Raw genomic sequence first — 18269 nt, 5'->3', positions numbered from 1 at the left:
CCTAAGATGTGTTTTCCCCTTTCATGTAGAAGTTGAAAAGAAAAGGAAAAAAAAAACTCTGATGGCTGACAGAGGTGGGCCTGGCAGACTATGTTCCCATTCGTCGTGTGTCATCTCAGAACTTTTTCATTATTGATTTCCAAAGAGTTCTCTAGAAGAAGGTGGTGACCCCATGACATGAGAATGACAGTTGAAGAAAGAAAACGTTACATTTCTTTATTTGTGAACTCTAAATCCAGCAATATTTCTGACCTTTTCCTCCGAAAAAGACACAAAATAACCTATAACCTATGTATGATGAAGTGTACAGTCGTGGCCAACGGTTTTGAGAATGACACAAATATACATTTTCAAAGACTCTGCTGCCTCAGTTTGTATGATGGAAATTTGCATATACTCCACAATGTTATGAAGAGTAATCAGATGAATTGCAATTAATTGCAAAGTCCCTCTTTGCCATGCAAATGAAATTAATCCTAAAAAAAACATTTCCACTGCATTTCAGGCCTGCTAGAAAAGGACGAGCTGACATCATGTCAGTGATTCACTCGTAAACACAGGTGTGAGTGTTGACGAGGACAAGGCTGGAGATCACTCTGTCATACTGATTGATTGTTATTTCTGTGCGTTGCACACAAATAACAGACTGGAAGCTTCAAAAGGAGGGTGGTGCTTGGAATCATTGTTCTTCCTCTGCAATCATGGTTACCTGCAAGCAAACACATGCCGTCATCATTGCATTGCACAAAAAGGGCTTCACAGGCAAGGATATTGCTGCCAGTAAGATTGCACCTAAATCAACCATTTATCGGATCATCAAGAACTTCAAGGAGAGCGGTTCAATTGTTGTGAAGAAGGCTTCAGGGCGTGCAGCAAGCGCCAGGACCTTCTCCTTAAGTTGATTCAGCTGCAGGATCGGGGCACCACCAGTAGAGCTCGCTCAGGAATGGCAGCAGGCAGGTGTGAGTGCATCTGCATGAACAATGAGGCGAAGGATGATGGCCTGGTGTCAAGAAGGGCAGCAAAGAAGCCACTTCTCTCCAGGAAAAACATCAGGGACAGAATGATATTCTGCAAAAGGTACAGGGATTGGACTGCTGAGGACTGGGGAAAAGTCATTTTCTCTGATGAATCCCCTTTCCGATTGTTTGGGGCATCCGGAAAAAGCTTGTCTGGAGAAGACAAGGTGAGCGCTACCATCAGTCCTGTGTCATGCCAACAGTAAAGCATCCTGAGACCATTCATGTGTGGGGTTGCTTCTCAGCCAAGGGAGTGGGCTCACTCACAATTTTGTCTAAGAACACAGCCATGAATAAAGAATGGTACCAACACATCCTCTGAGAGCAACTTCTCTCAACCATCCAGGAACAGTCTGGTGACAAACAATGCCTTTTCCAGCATAATGGAGCCACTTGCCATAAGGCAAAAGTGATAACTAAGTGGCTTGGGGATCAAAACATCAATATTTTGGGTCTATGGCCAGGAAACTCCCCAGACCTTAATCCCATTGAGAACTTGTGGTCAATCCTCAAAAGGCGGGTGGACAAACAAAAACTGACAAATTCTGACAAACTCTAAGCATTGATTATGCAAGAGTGGGCTGCCATCAGTCAGGATGTGGCCCAGAAGTTAATTGACAGCATGCCAGGGCGGATTGCAGAGGTCTTGAAAAAGAAGGGTCAACACTGCAAATATTGACTCTTTGCATCAACTTCATGTAATAGTCAATAAAAGCCTTTGACACTTAATAAATGCTTGCAATTATACTTCAGTATTCCATAGTAACATCTGACAAAAATATCTAAAGACACTGAAGCAGCAAACTTTGTGGAAATTAATATTTGTGCCATTCTCAAAAACTTTTGGCCACGACTGTAGAGGAAATATATTTGGCATCCTTTCTCCTAACCATCTTTTAACAGACTGGGTAAAAAGGAATCAAAGAAGTGATAAAGATAAATATTCGCATTGAATCCCATTATAAACACTATCATGGTGAGTGAGAGATATGGATGATTTCATCCTTGATATGACTAGATAATGTGCTTGACATGATTTTCTCGATGCTTCCATGTTTAAGCTCTTCACCTTTCATTGCCCTCTGTATAGCCAACTGTACACCTGTCTGAAGGTTTGTGCTACAGGTCAAACTGTTGTTTCATTACAGGTCAAATGAGTCTTGAATCTTGTCAGTCAAACCCTCATAGTGTTGGAAGCCATAAAGACGGGCCTACGAAGTGTGCTCCATGACCTGACATCTCTTCCCCATGCAGTCTCTGATAACTTAGAGATAATCCATCATAGATCTTATCGGATCTGAGCTCCACCAATGTCCTCAAACACACTGCGTATACACATACAGCACAGAGCAATCGCTCCATATAATCTTTTTGATTGGCCTTTGAAGTGAAAGTGAGGGGTGAAGGGTGCGAGGGGTGGGAGGACTAATCCTTATGGAAAAGAATATGCAATCGTCACAGACTACTCCTAGATTGATACGGAGGGTAACTGAGGTGCAACTCTAAGTCCCATCACCACCACAGACGATTAGACAGTCTTGATAAACTGTTCATGCAAAAAGATCCCACAGCCTATGGAAATCTCCTGCCCACACCTTTGTCATGTAGTCAAGTCAACTTCAGACAATGCCTGTGTCCGAAATGGCACACTAATTCACTTTATAGTGCACTAACTTTGACCCTATTCCTGTAACCTTTATTTAACTAAGCAAGTCAGTTAAGAAATTCTTATTTACAATGACGGCCTAACCTGGGCGATGCTGGGCCTATTGTGCGCCGCCCTATGGGACTCCCAATAACGGCCAGATGTGGTACAGCCTGGATTCAAACCAGGTACTGTAGTGACGCCTCTGAGATGCAGTGCCTTAGACCGCTGCACCACTTGGGAGCCCATATACTGTTATGCACTACTTTATCCAGGGCTCTATGGGCCCTAGTCAAAATGTGTGTACTTTAAAGCCAATAGGGTGCCATTGAAGACACATCCAATGTATTTTTATAACTGAAGGGTGAACTGCGATTTGTGATGGGCAAATTGAACCATCTGGGTACAATACGAATGGCACTACTGACAGAGGTAATAGCACATCTCACAACAACCCCTTATATCTGAGTGCATGTCGGGGTACTTTCGTCTCATCACAATTTCATCTCGGAGTGTCTTCCTTTCACCTCAACACAATTTCATCTGAAATATCTCAAGTGCTCTCTGAACAAAGCTACTGTACTGTATACTGTATAGCTAACCCTAGGAAAGTCTTAAAGAGCAACTAGACATAAAAATATGAATTAAAAATATTTTTTATTTCTCTGGTTGACAATGGCCTATGTTGCATCGATAATAGTCAGAAACATTGATTATTGTACAAAACATGTACTACAAAGTGTAAATAGCATAATTATGGTCATAAAGTCAGTATCTTCCAAAACTGAGATTTGCGAGATTTATGGAAGCTGTTTCGTTCCTAGATCTATTAGATATTTGAGGGTTGGGTTTTGATTACGATCATGCCTACTTGCCCATTCACACGGATGGTAACGCCTACGGAGAATTGTCATGCACGGAGAAACAGCTATGCTGATTGCGCTCAATCTAATCATTTGATAGAACCCACAGACAGTGACAGATCTGCCCACATTACAGAGTGCCTGGGACTTGTTTACATAAGACAACACATCACCAATGTTATGTTGAAAGACCACTTGGCCCCTAAACTTATTGTGTGGAAACTTGCTGATGTGTTTGATAGTAATCACTCGAGTCTACCACTGTTTTGGGCAAAATTACAAATGGAGACAATGCGCACATGCATCCCAACTGCCATGATTCAATATTCAAAAATTCAGAACCCATTAGCGAGCACCTTGTGTCCCACCGCAACATGTTTAGTAACATGATTCCCTATGAAACACTGCCAGAAAGACACACACTCTGGTAATAGATAGTGAGAAAGTTGTAAAAACTAAAAGACACCAAAGCACTTTGACACTCGCCAGTGACTTGATAAGCTTTTGCTTGATAAGCTGATTTTGCTAACTTTGCCTACCTGCTCAAAGTGCCTTCTAGCTACTAGCTGGCTTTATAGACAACCACAGAGACGGAATTAGCTACTGATTTTATGCACTGGTAAACAGTGTGTACTGTTGCTTGTGCTTTTTTTCACGATAGTTCAACAGCTTCCTGAAGTTGTTTTCATGTTCTCAGAAATCATCAGTCTCGAGCGTAGTAGCAGCGTACTGCAGTGCACTTCTAGTTTCCATGAAAAAAAACACTACTTGAGATTTTTATTTTTTTTTTAACTTTATTTAACCAGGCAAGTCAGTTAAGAACAAATTCTTATTTTCAATGACGGCCTAGGAACAATGTTCCTGCCCCTGTTCAGGGGCAGAACAACAGATTTTTACCTTGTCAGCTCAGGGGGTTTGAACTTGCAACCTTCCGGTTACTAGTCCAACGCTCTAACCGCTAGGCTACCCTGCCGCCCCAAATACTGCACCAGACAGCGCGCGACTAAGACCTCTTCTCCAAAACTTTTAAGTTACTTACATATTTCTTGATTTATCTTAATTAATTCAGACTACACTGAGGGAATTGTTTTGCTACCATGACTCAATAAGGACAAACAACAATAACTACCAAGGTACAATATAGTGAACATAACACATCCACCTCAAACCATACCTTATCTTATTTTTCTCAATGAGAAGCAGAAAAACACATGCAGAATCAGTGTGTTCAGCCCCCCCATTCCAAAAATATATATATTTGAAAGCTTTGTGTCATCATAGGTGATTGGGACTATAGAGTGCACATGGACTTCGATTGGGAACACATTCTTGACCAATTGCATTCCTGTTTCCCACTGATGCTGTGGACTGACAAATAATTACTGTTGTTGCCTATGTACAGTATTCCACCAGTGCCTATTCCGTGATGGGAAGAACTCAGAATGATTAAACTCCCTATTTAACATGATAGACCATCAAAAATGTTCCTCCACCATATTTCCTGCCCACAAATAAAACTGTCCTTATACGATTGGAGGAGGGCCTCACCAGTGAGATTGGTGGACAGCAGTAGCAGTGTATCGCAGGTCAGGTCAGCCGTTGTCCCGGAAATCACCACAGCCCAGATGGTCAACACCTGAACAGGAAAAGATAAATAAATAAAGAGAAAACAAGTCTAGTCAGTCTATTTCTGGAACTGGGGTAAAACCAATTGTTATGTGAAAGACAGATGACATAAGTTTAATACTGATGTGAATTTCACTGTCGACTTGAGACGAGGGAAACATAGGCAGACACTGTATCTAGAGTCTAGCATCAGTCAGCCTACCTCCCACACAAAAAGGCTGACAATATCCCCAAGTTCCCAATAGTGCCCTTCTATGCTGTTCACTGATTTAAAAAATGATGTTAATTTATCAAATGAATTGACTAATCAGACATACTCCCAGTCTCAGCATCATAAAATACTGCATTAATTGTATATGTTGGTTTTATGCACATATTTTACATGTTATTTATATACACTATTCCCTGATGTACAGTATAATGAACAACCAACGTAGTTATAACTTTCAGGACTGGTTCCATTGAACCTGAAGTACAAACATTAATGCACATTATGTCATGTAGGCTATAAAGAATATATTCCCATGTATTCCACCCTTTCCCTTCTGAATACCCTGGCTATTTACATACCTAGGGAAACATATGCAGTAGACACATAAATATCCCTATAGGCCAGGAGTCATCAACTAGATTCTGCTGCAGGCCAATTTGTTCTTGAGCGAATGGTCAGGGGGCCAGAAGATAATTACAAATCATTTGTAGACTGCAAATTGTCCGTAAGAAGCCCAAACATATTTGACTAAAACACAATTTTAAACCTTGCTTACATTTGTATACAATCACATATACAGGTAGCTGCCAAAATAATGGAAACACGCGAAAACGAGGGATACAAAGTGTATTGTATATCTGAGATGGTACCGCAGGAGATGGCTGCTGTTTAAAGGGCTCCTTACCAATTGTGCTATTGTGTGTGTTTTTTCACGTTATTTGTAACTTATTTTGTACATAATGTTTCTGCCTACGTCTCTTATGACTGAAAAGAGCTTCTGGATATCAGGACAGCAATTACTCAACTCGTACTAGACAAAGATTATTTCTTAACGAGCTGGACGCGAAGGATTTACATCAGACCCCGACATGGCCTAAATCCTAGTCATTCGCACGAAGAAGAGAGGGAGATATTGGAGATGTAGGTCGGGGTGCCTTGTAAGGAGCCATCAGTGTGTAAGTAATCCGCATCTTCCATCCGTCCTATTAGCCAACGTGCAATCATTGGATAATAAAATGGATCATACTATCCTACTAACAGGACATTAAAAACTATAATATCTTATGTTTGGGGCGGCAGGGTAGCCTAGTGGTTAGAGCGTTGGACTAGTAACCGGAAGGTTGCAAGTTCAAACCCCCGAGCTGACAAGGTACAAATCTGTCGTTCTGCAGTTAAGGCAGCCACTGTTCCTAGGCCGTCATTGAAAATAAGAATTTGTTCTTAACTGACTTGCCTGGTTAAATAAAAAAAAATAAAAATAAAATGTTTCACCGGGTCGTGGCTGAACAACTACATGGACATAACATACAGTTGGCTGGGTTTTCGGTGCATCGGCAAAATAGACCAAACAGACCAAATAGACCAAACTACTAAGAGACAAGAGAAAAAAGAAATGTTTCACCGAGTTGTGGCTGAACGACTACATGGATAACATACAGTTGGCTGGGTTTTCGGTGCATCGGCAAAATAGAACACCTGCTTCGGTGAGACAAGGGGTGGGTCTGTGTCTATTTGTAAATAACAGCTGCCGCACAAAATCGAATATTAAGGAAGTCTCGAGGTTTTGATCGCCTGAGATAGAGTACCTCATGATAAGCTGTAGACCAAACTATTTACCAAGAGACACAGGGAGTTCTCCCTCGTCCTCCATTTGGCAAATCTGACCATAACTCTATCCTCCTGATTCCTGCTTACAAGCAAAAACTAAAGCAGGTTATACCAGTGACGGCTTACCAGGACATTTACGCTGAGCATGCGCTGACCAACTGGCAAGTCACTTCACTGACATTTTCAACCTGTCCCTGACCGAGTCTGATATACCAACATGTTTCAAGCAGACCACCAGAGTCCTCCATCCTCAACACAGGGGCCCCTCAGTGGTGCGTGTTTAATCCCATCCGGTACTCCCTCTTCACCTCCTGTACTTCCTCTTCACCAATGATTGCATGGCCAAGCACGACTCCAACACCATCATTAAGTTTGCCGACGGTACAACAGTGGTGGGCCTGATCAACAACAATGATGAGACAGCCTATAGGGAGGAGGTCAGAGAACTGGCAGTGTGTTCTCAGAGATTACAACATTTCCCTCAACGTACAGGAAAAGGAGGACTGAGCACGACACCATTCTCAGCAATGGGGCTTAAGTGGAGCAGGTTGAAAGCTTCATGTTCCTTGGTGTCCACATCACCAACGAACTGTCATTGTCCAAACACACCAAGACAGTCGTGAAGAGGGCATGACAAAACCTATTCCCCCTCGGGAGACTGAAAATATTTGGTATGGGTTCTCAGATCCTCAAAAAGTTATAAAACTGCACCATCAAGAGCATCCTGACTGGTTGCATCCCACCCTGGTATGGCAACTGCTCGGCCTCTGACCGCAAGGCACTACAGAGGGTTGTGGGTACAGCGCAGTACATCACTGGGGCCAAGCTTCCTGCCATCCAGGACCTCTATACCAGGCGGTGTCAGAGAAGGCCCTAAAAATGGCCAAAGTCTCCAGCCACCCTAGTCATAGACTGTTCTCTCTGCTGCCGCACGGCAAGCGGTGCCAAGTCTAGGTCCAAAAGGCTTCAGCTTCTACCCCCAAGCCATATGACTCCTGAACAGGTAATCAAATGGCTACCCGGACTATTTGCACATTTTCTTTGTCTTTTGTTTATTTTAGTAAATACTTTCTTAAAAAATATTTTTCTTAACTGCATTGTTGGTTAAGGGCTTGTAAGCACTTCACTGTAAGATTGACACCTGTTGTATTCGGCACGTGACAAATAACATTTATTTGATTTGATTGAAAGTAGGTTCTTCCACACAGGTGTGGTTCCTGAGTTAACTAAGCAATTAACATGCCATTATGTATAAACATGCTGGGCAGGCCATTATTTTGGCTACCATGGCTATGGGAACACAATAGGAAGTCAATGGTTTGAATGAATGGTCTTGATGAGCATGAAAATGATGTAAACCATATGCCATGGTCTTCTCTGTTACCAGATCTCAATGCAATTAAACACTTGAGTTTCTGGAGCAGCGCCTGAGACAGCATTTTCCACCACCGTCAACAAAACACCAAATGATGGGAATTTCCCATGGAAGAATGGTGACGCATCCCTTCACTAGAGTTCCAGACACTTGTCAAGGTGCAGTGAAGCTGTTATGGCTTGTGGTGGCCCACCATTCCATTAAGACACTTTATGATTCCTTTATTTTGGAAGTTTTGGAAGCAGACGACACAGTTCTGTATATACATCTGACCCTTCTTTGGACACAGCGTTAGCTGTAACGAGCTGCAATGCCATACAACACTCCTTCCATGGCCTCCAACTGCTTTTAAATACTAGTAAAACTAAATGCATGCTCTTCAACCAATTGCTTCCCGCACCCGCCTGCCAGACTAGCATCAGTACTCTGGACGTTCTGAATTAGAATATGTGGACAACTACAAATACCTAGGTGTCTGGTTAGACTGTGAACTCTCCTTCCAGACTCACATTAAGCATCTCCAATCCAAAATTAAATCTAGAATCGGCTTCCTATTTTGCAACAAAGCCTCCTTCACTCATGTTGCCAAACATACCCTCATAAAACTGACTATCCTACCGATCCTAGCCTCCAACAGTCTACTCAGCAAATTAGATGTAGTCTATCACAGTGCCATCCGTTTTGTCACCAAAGCCCCATATACTACCCACCACTGCGACTTGTATGCTCTCGTTGGCTGGCCCTCGCTACATATTTGTTGCCAAACCCACTGGCTCCAGGTCATCTATAAGTCTTGGCTAGGTAAAGCCCCGTCTTATCACATCTCACTGGTCACCATACCAACACCCACCCGTAGCACGCGCTCCAGCAGGTATACTTCACTGGTCATCCCCAAAGCCAACACCACCTTTAGCCGCCTTTCCTTCTAGTTCTCTGCTGCCAATGACTGGAACAATCACTGAAGCTGGAGTCTTGTATCTCCCTCTCTAACTTTAAGCATCAGCTGTCAGAGCAGCTTACCGATCACTGTACCTGTACAGTCGTGGACAAAAGTTTTGAGAATGACACAAATATAAATTTTCACAAAGTTTGCTGCTTCAGTGTCTTTAGATATTTTTGTCAGATGTTACTTTGAAACACTGAAGCATTTCACAAGTGTCAAAAGCTTTTATTGACAATTACATGAAGTTGATGCAACGAGTCAATATTTGCAGTGTTGACCCTTCTTTTTCAAGACCTCTGCAATCCGCCCTGGCATGCTGTCAATTAACTTCTGGCAGCCCATTCTTGCATAATCAATGCTTGGAGTTTGTCAGAATTTGTAGGTTTTTGTTTGTCCACCCGCCTCTTGAGGATTGACCACAAGATCTCAATGGCATTAAGGTCTGGGGAGTTTCCTGGCCATGGACCCAAAATATTGATGTTTTGATCCCCGAGCCACTTAGTTATCACTTTTTCCTCATGGCAAGTGGCTCCATTATGCTGGAAAAGGCATTGTTTGTCACCAGACCGTTCCTGGATGATTGAGAGAAGTTGCTCTCGGAGGATGTGTTGGTACCATTCTTAATTCATGGCTGTGTTCTTAGGCAAAATTGTGAGTGAGCCCACTCCCTTGGCTGAGAAGCAAACCCACACATGAATGGTCTCAGAATGCTTTACTGATGGTAGCGCTCACCTTGTCTTCTCCAGACATGCTTTTTCCGGATGCCCCAAACAATCGGAAAGGGGATTTATTAGAGAAAATGACTTTTCCCCAGTCCTCAGCAGTCCAATCCCTGTACCTTTTGCAGAATATCAGTCTGCCCCTGATGTTTTTCCTGGAGAGAAGTGGCTTCTTTGACACCAGGCCATCCTCCTTCGCCTCACTGTTCATGCAGATGCACTCACACCTGCCTGCTGCCATTCCTGTGCAAGCTCTGTACTGGTGGTGCCCCAATCCTGCAGCTGAATCAACTTTAGGAGACGGTCCTGGCACTTGCTGGACTTTCTTGGGCACCCTGAAGCCTTCTTCACAACAATTGAACCGCTCTCCTTGAAGTTCTTGATGATCCGATAAATAGTTGATTTAGGTGCAATCTTACTGGCAGCAATATCCTTGCCTGTGAAGCCCTTTTTTGTGCAAAGCAATGATGACGGCACATGTTTCATTGCAGGTAACCATGATTGACAGAGGAAGAACAATGATTCCAAGCACCACCCTCCTTTTGAAGCTTCCAGTCTGTTATTCGAACTCAATCAGCATGACAGAGTGATCTCCAGCCTTGTCCTCGTCAACACTCACATCTGTGTTAACGAGAGAATCACTGACATGATGTCAGCTGGTCCTTTTCTGGCAGGGCTGAAATGCAGTGTAAATGTTTTTTTGGGATTCAGTTCATTTGCATGGCAAATAGGGACTTTGCAATTAATTGCAATTCATCTGATCACTCTTCATAACATTCTGGAGTATATGCAAATTGCCATCATACAAACTGAGGCAGCAGACTTTGTGAAAATGTATATTTGTGTCATTCTCAAAACTTTTGGCCACGACTGTACACAGCCCATCTGTAAATAGCATACCCATATTTGACCAATCTATCTTCACTAAAATTGTGTCAGCCTTGATAGTGCAACACAAGCGTACATTCATGAAAAGTTCTTCTTATGACTGACATTCACATAATTGGCATGTTTGGCAACATCTTAGCCGTGGTTGTATAGTAATGCACTCTAATGCCGTATAATCACCACACATCATCACTGCAGCTGGCCAATACAGTACAACATCAATTCATTTAATTCACTCAACCAATTCAGACACAGCCGTGTGGTGTGAAGATGACGCACAGCAGGTATCTTTCACACATGAGGAATACTTTCCCAAGCATAACACTTCTGTGTTAAGCAATGCCCACTTCATAAACCATTTGAATAAGTGCATGGTTGGTAAAAAGAAAAAAGAAAAGTAAGAGTGACAAAATGATGAAGACTTTGTGGTCTTTGTTATCCCTATATCCCAAGTTGTTGTAGTACCTATACATTCATTGTCCTTCCTTATCCTCTGATTGGAAAAGGATCCAGAAGCATGATTAAGTCTCTGCTCAAAGCCCCAACACATTGCAGTTTGGGGTGGTAAGAGAGAGAGAGATATTTGGTCTTTTTTCTATTTTTACAACAGGCCTCACTGTGGCACAGTGTGAAGTAAATCTCCCCAAAGCCTTGAGTTGGCACGGATATACTGTATACCTAGGGGTCATGGGCAGGTTGGCATGGAGATGTATCCAGGGGTCATGGGCAGGTTGGCATGGAGATGTATCCAGGGGTCATGGGCAGGTTGGCATGCAGATATATCCAGGGGTCATTGACTCATTATTCCCATATATCACTCTCTTCCTCTCCAAAGCAAAGTGGGCAGGAGTGAGTGTGCATGTGTTTAAAAATGTATACTTTTAAAAGTGCAGTTGGCAGTTTAAAGGTTCAATACTGCGATTTTTCAATTTTCCCTCATATTTCAACAGTGTCTCCTGCCAACTCTGAATGAGACACTTATCTGCTGGCTTTGAAAAAAATAACTTCTTCTCATCTCAATTTGGGTGGAGTTGAATGGAAATCTCCACTTGTGATGTCAAAAGCCTGAGAAGAACCCATCCCAGAGGGGATTTTTGCTGAATCCGAAAATGACGATCTGTCAATCACGCTCAAACCATAATTAGAAAGAATGTCTGAGCTGCAGCAAGTAAAGGGTAAAGAAACTTCTGTCACTCACAAGCTGCACCTCTAGCAAATAGATCTCAAGGCACATATCACTCATGAATTTGAGCACAAACCAGGGGTTAGAATCGGTTCAGGGAACAGAACCAAGAACCGGAACAGAAAGTGATCCAAAGAACAGAAATGGAACCGGGAACGAAAGTGATCCATACAAAAAAACACAACAAAGCACCTTTGCAAAGCCTTCACTCTGTCACTTAGAAACACATTCCGGTGTCTGCCTGCAAGCTGAAAATCTTTGCCAGTGTTTGTGCATGTTTAGGCTACTTGCCCCTCCCCCTCCAATGCACAGGCTACTGTACTAACATTACAAGCTTTATTCAGCAAATAGAGAAAGAGATTTTAAATTAGCTAGAGAAGAATGGATTACCTTTTTCAAAGCTAGTTAAGGATACTATACTACTATAGGTCAAGTTATAACGTTTCACGTTGGATTTATTAACTACAAATAGGTAAGACTTTTCATTCTTGTGCCAGTCTACACACACAAACGTGTTAGCTAGCTAGCTCAAGCTTGTTAGCTAACTAGCTCAAAGGATTTAAAATTCCTCTATAGAAGCCACTCCTCCTAGGTACAATTCTGTGGTTCTAATTCAGAGAATGCATGTCATAACAAGATGCACAGCGCATCAAGCCTCCTCCCCAACCCTCTCTGTGTTCTTCCCACCCAGTACATTTCAGTCACATCTTGCGCCATAGGCTACACTTATCTGTCCATCACGCATGTAAACAACTAGCTTGCCTGCTCTATCCGTACTGATTGGTGAAGTAATTTAATGAGCTAAATGTAAAAACTGACGATTTCATAGGTTAAAAAAGAAACAGAAAGGATCTTTATAAACCTGTACTTTTTTTTGATTAAAACCGATTCAGAACTTTATTTTGCTAGTCAGAACAGAACAAAAATAATTTTTGGTTCCACCCTGGCACGAACGCACGCACGCATGCATGCACGCACGCACGCACGCACGCGCACACACACACACACACACACACACTCCCCCAACAAACATCTGAGTTACACATAGCCCAGAGTGAGTACTACAGTGCAGAGTGGAGAGGAGAGGAGAGGAAAGAAAACACAGGAAGCCAGCCTTCTGCCCTCAGTCAGTTATTCAACAGAGCAGAACAGAGGAGTAGGCATGGGGGAGTCCAACTCATGACCTAAAAGTGCTGTGTCCAGCAGAGGCTGTTGTCACCTCTGACTACATGTGATTCGCTCTGGTTCACTTCAGTGAAACTGACTGCAGTTTTCTATGGGAAAATGGAACCTATATGCCAACCATGAGTAAAGCTATCACCAAAATAACTGTCACACTCTACGGGCTGAGAAGTTTTTTTTAAAGGTAGCTACTGAGTTAGCACATAACGTTCTGAGAACCATATGTTTCATAACGTATGGTGAGAGTGTGGTTGTCCTATGGTTATTTTGCTACAACCTTTCCACAACTTTCTGGGAATGGTGCAGGATAGTTGCTTGGCTTTGGAACGTTCTCTGCACATTTAAGTAACTTGACAAAAAATATATTTTTTCTTGGTATTTCATTACTTTAACAGAACATTGTTACGTTGTATTTCAATTTGGTAACGTTTAAGGAATGTAAAATCGTGAATGTACTCAAATAGTTCAGAGAATGTTAAGAACCAATGTCCTACTGTAGGAATTTCAGTACTTAGGAAATCATGTTCCTTCAGGTTTCCTCAAGGTTTTATTTAAAGTAATGTTCTCAAATTGTTCCAAGAACATTAAGAAGCAAAGTTCTTCTTTGGGAATTTCAGTACTTCAGCATAACGTTACCTATAGGTTTCATAGTTCTATTTAAAGTAATGTTTTCAAATTGTTTCCGAGAACGTTAAGAAAACCTTCCATAAAAACCACAAGAGAACATTCAAAGAATGTTACTTAAAAAAATATGCATTCCGTTTTCAGCATCAACAAAACTCTCTCTATCCTGTTCAGGTTGCATCCTTTGAAATGGCGTCTGTTTGAATAGACTAAACTGAAAAGTTTTGAATACGTAAAAAACATGGCGTGCTAGCTCCATCCTGGTGGCGCAGTGGACTAATTCCATGTATAGAGAACTGAAGATTATAGGTTTGAATCTCACTGATGCCGAGTCACAATAAAAAAAAAATTTAATAACCTATCATTTCCATTCTAAGAGTGTTTTTTAATAAAACCTCCCATAAAAACGTTCAAGGAACCAGAGTAAATTGTTCTCAGAACCTGCCTTCAACCTAAAAACCAGAACAGGCTAAATGTTCACTTCTGTTCTCAGAACATTTAAAAAATGTTTTACCCGTCAGGAAACCTACTGTATGGCTTCGTTCCCACAACTTCCAACAAACCAAATGTGGTAGCAGGGAGAGCTTTCTCGCAGGCTTTGGAAAGTCTGTGTGAGATACCATTGCTAATATTTGTCTCCCTCGTGATGGACTGTTTTACCGAGTGTACCAATTCTGCTTCTTGAAAACTTGTAATAATAGACAAGATTCTGCAACCATGGAGAGATAAATACCTGTCTATTTATGGAAAAATTGCCCTGATTAACTCCTTAGTCATATCTCAGTTTACTCACTTACTTATGGAGCTGCCTACGCCTGATGATTCGTTTTTCAAATCATTTGAGCAAAAAATATTTTGCTTTATCTGGGACGCTAAACCAGACAAAATAAAGCGTGTCTATCTATACAATGAATATTATGAATTGGTGGGTTGAGATTATTAAATATAAAAGCACTAAACCTCTCTCTAAAAGCTTCACTTTCTCAAAAGTTTTACTTGAACTCTAAATGGTTCTCAAGTAGATTACTAAGAAAAGCTCATCCATTGTTTAAAAATGGCCTTTTTGCCTTTTTTTGACGTTTAATTGAAAATGATACTTTTTTCAAAGTATCTCTCATTTTCAAACAATCATTGCAGACCTGGCTACAATTTTTGATGTACCGATTCCATGGTACAGGGTGTATGAGTTGATATATAAAATGACGCAATATTCAAGACATTGTGCTTCTCAGCTAAAATTATTATGTAGAATTCTTGCCACCAAAAATATGTTTAAAACTTGGGGCATAAAATCATCGAATCTCTGCAGATTTTGTTGTGAGGATACCGAATCAATAGACCATTTATTTTGGTATTGCCCTCAGGTAGCCTGTTTCTGGTCTCAGGTTCAGGAATGGCTGAAAATGCATAGCATTGTTCTAAAATTGACCCTAGAAATACTACTGTTAGGAGATCTGGAGAGACCAGGTCAGTCAATTACTAATATACTAATATTTTTAGTAAAAGTATTTGTCTTCAACTTGCAATCTGTGGATTCTATTCGATTAGATAGATTGAAATTGTACGTTGAACGATATATATATATATATATATATATGCATAGAATTCCGAAGAGGGTGGCCAGCAGAGATAGTGGGATGGGCTGAGGGAAGCTGAGGGTTGGGATGTGGAATCAGAGACAAATGGGAGTGGAGTTGCTGTGCAGGAGATGGTGCAATGATGGTCAAAGATAAAAGTACAAAATAAAGTCAAAATAAAACAAAAAGTAAGTTTCAATGACACCGAGGGGCAGTGTTTTTACAGCTAATGCCGGTTTGCCTGAGGCTGATTCCGTGCAGGTGTTTGTACACATGCATATACACACACTCTCATTCAAATATACACATACAGTACACGGGCACACGCACATGTAATAGTGCCAGACATGCACACACACATATTCATTTGGCATTGCTGTTAGTTGTCCTTAGTTTTGTTTTTTCTTGCATTGTTGTTTGCTGTTTTCTTTTTTCTCATTAGTTCATTTTCTTGGTTGTTGGTGCATTGGGGGGGTTCTTGGGGGTGGGGAATGGAATTCATTGTATTTTTTCTTTTTTTCTTGGGGGGGACTGTGGCAGGGGTCTCGGATGGTTGAGGGACAGATGTTGGGGAACTGTGGGGGAGGGTCTTGGAGGGTTCGGGTCCCTGCATTTTTGGCCTGGTGGGAGATCTGTCGACGTGCCCTTGAGCAGGGCGTTGACCCTGAATGATTCTGTGTGTCGCTCAGAATAGGAGCCTGTTGGATGACTTGCGGTTTCACTGCAAGTATATTGTCTGTTTTGGATATTCAATAAAAATAATACAAAATTCTGCTCCTTGATTCATCATCAGGCAAACTTGGGTTTCAACTGACCCTGACTAAGTTACGGTCCTGTTGCACATCCTCATTTAGGGGAGTTTTATTTGGCCGTTCTATTATCCACAATCACAGGGTGTGCCCTGTCCTGTCCTGATCACTTTGACTTTTCTGCATTTTTCTTATTGCAGACAGGGGGTGAAACGAGTGAGGGTTTGTTTTAAGTGTGAAAATGCTGAGTTGGGAATTCTGAGGTTAAGTCGACAGAATATCGAACAGAGAAGGGTAAAATCAACTTACACAAAGCAATGAAAATAGAACTAGAACAACAGAACACATTTTGTAGGAACGATTGTATTGGCAGCAGAGCAGTGTTCATTTTATGAGCAAATCCCCTGACAGCTTAGCCTAAAATTGTAAACAATGAACAATACATGGTAATACAACAGGCCACCATAGCCCTGCTCCCATTCTGCAGTTGCCAGAAGGGTTGAAACATAATCTTATTCTGACTGTGTCACGCCCTGACAATAGAGAGCCCTTGTTTCTCTATGGTGTAGTAGGTCAGGGCGTGACTAGGGGGTATTCTAGTTTATAATTTCTATGTTGGTGTTTTGTATGATTCCCAATTAGAGGCATCTGGTAATCGTTGTCTCTAATTGGTGATCATATTTAAGTAGCTATTTTTCCCACCTGTGTTTGTGAGATATTATTTTGTATTTGTGCATGTGCACCACGTAGTCACGTTCCGTTGTTCATTTATTTGATTTGTTGTTTTGGCTTAAGTTTCACTTTGGAATAAATATGTGGAACTAAATATCCGCTGCGCCTTGGTCCCGCTCTTACGACAACCATGACATAGTTAGTACGTGTGATTAACTATTCTTATTGGTTTCCCTTTAAACAAACTACTACTTTGGTATTAATGAAGCTTTTATTAACAATGTACAGTATACAACATGCATTGATGCTTCAGAAACCATTCATTAACAATAATCTTCAATAATGGAAATGTACACTACCGTTCAAAAGTTTGGGGTCACTTAGAAATGTCCTTGTTTTTGAAAGAAAATCTATTTTTTTGTCCATTAAAATAACATCAAATTGATCAGAAATACGATGTAGACATTGTGAATGTTGTAAATGACTAATGTAGCGGGTGTTAGGTATGCTTAACTGGCAGTAAGGGAGTCAGGCGCAGGAGAGCAGAGGTTGGGTAGCCAAAGGATCCTTTTATTTCGACGAACAAAACACACGGCACTAAGAACACTAAACACAATATGGGTTGACATAATCCAGCGCAAATCTGTCTAGCGTGCACAAACACGAAACAACAAACAATTCCACACACAGACATAACAGCGGGTATAACAGAGGGTTATATACACGTCTAATACTGAGGGAATGGAAGCCAGGTGTGTAGGAAAACAAGACAAATGGAAAAATGAAAGGTGGATCGGCAATGGCTAGAAAACCGGTAACGTCAACCGCCGAACATCGCCCGAACAAGGAGAGGAACCGAATTCGGCGGAAGTCGTGACAGCGGGAAATATCTGCTGGCCTTCTAGGCAGACTTCCTCTGCCCAGTGTCTGTGTTATTTTGCCCACCTTAATATTTTATTTTTATTGGCCAGTCTGAGATATGGCTTTGTCTTTGCAACTCTGCCTCTTCACTGTTGACGTTGAGACTGGTGTTTTGCGGGTACTATTTAATGAAGCTGCCAGTTGAGGACTTGTGAGGCATCTGTTTCTCAAACTAGACACTCTAATGTACTTATCCTCTCAGTTGTGCACTGGGGCCTCCCACTTCTCTTTCTATTCTGGTTAGAGCCAGTTTGCACCATTCTGTGAAGGGAGTAGTACACAGCATTGTATGAGATCTTCAGTTTCTTGTCAATTTCTAGCTTGGAATAGCCTTCATTTCTCAGAACAAGAATAGACTGACGAGTTTCAGAAGAAAGTCCTTTGTTTCTGGCCATTTTGAGCCTGTAATCGAACCCACAAATGCTGATGCTCCAGACAGGGACAACTAGTCTAAAGAAGGCCAG

General features: G+C 41.6%; 1 protein-coding gene across 1 annotated transcript in view; it reads right to left on the bottom strand.

The window, feature by feature from the left end:
- The window catches only part of LOC110486134 (corticotropin-releasing factor receptor 1), a 157424-nt gene that overhangs the window by 94795 nt on the left and 44360 nt on the right, over positions 1–18269 (bottom strand). The window contains exon 2 of the mRNA XM_036940770.1: positions 5076–5163. Within this exon, the coding sequence (XP_036796665.1) occupies positions 5076–5163 (88 nt within the window). The remainder of the gene's footprint in view (positions 1–5075; positions 5164–18269) is intronic.

Source organism: Oncorhynchus mykiss, chromosome 13, assembly GCF_013265735.2.
Source record: "Oncorhynchus mykiss isolate Arlee chromosome 13, USDA_OmykA_1.1, whole genome shotgun sequence".
Classification (NCBI taxonomy): Eukaryota; Metazoa; Chordata; class Actinopteri; order Salmoniformes; family Salmonidae; genus Oncorhynchus; species Oncorhynchus mykiss.
This window is presented reverse-complemented; position numbering and strand designations above follow the sequence as displayed.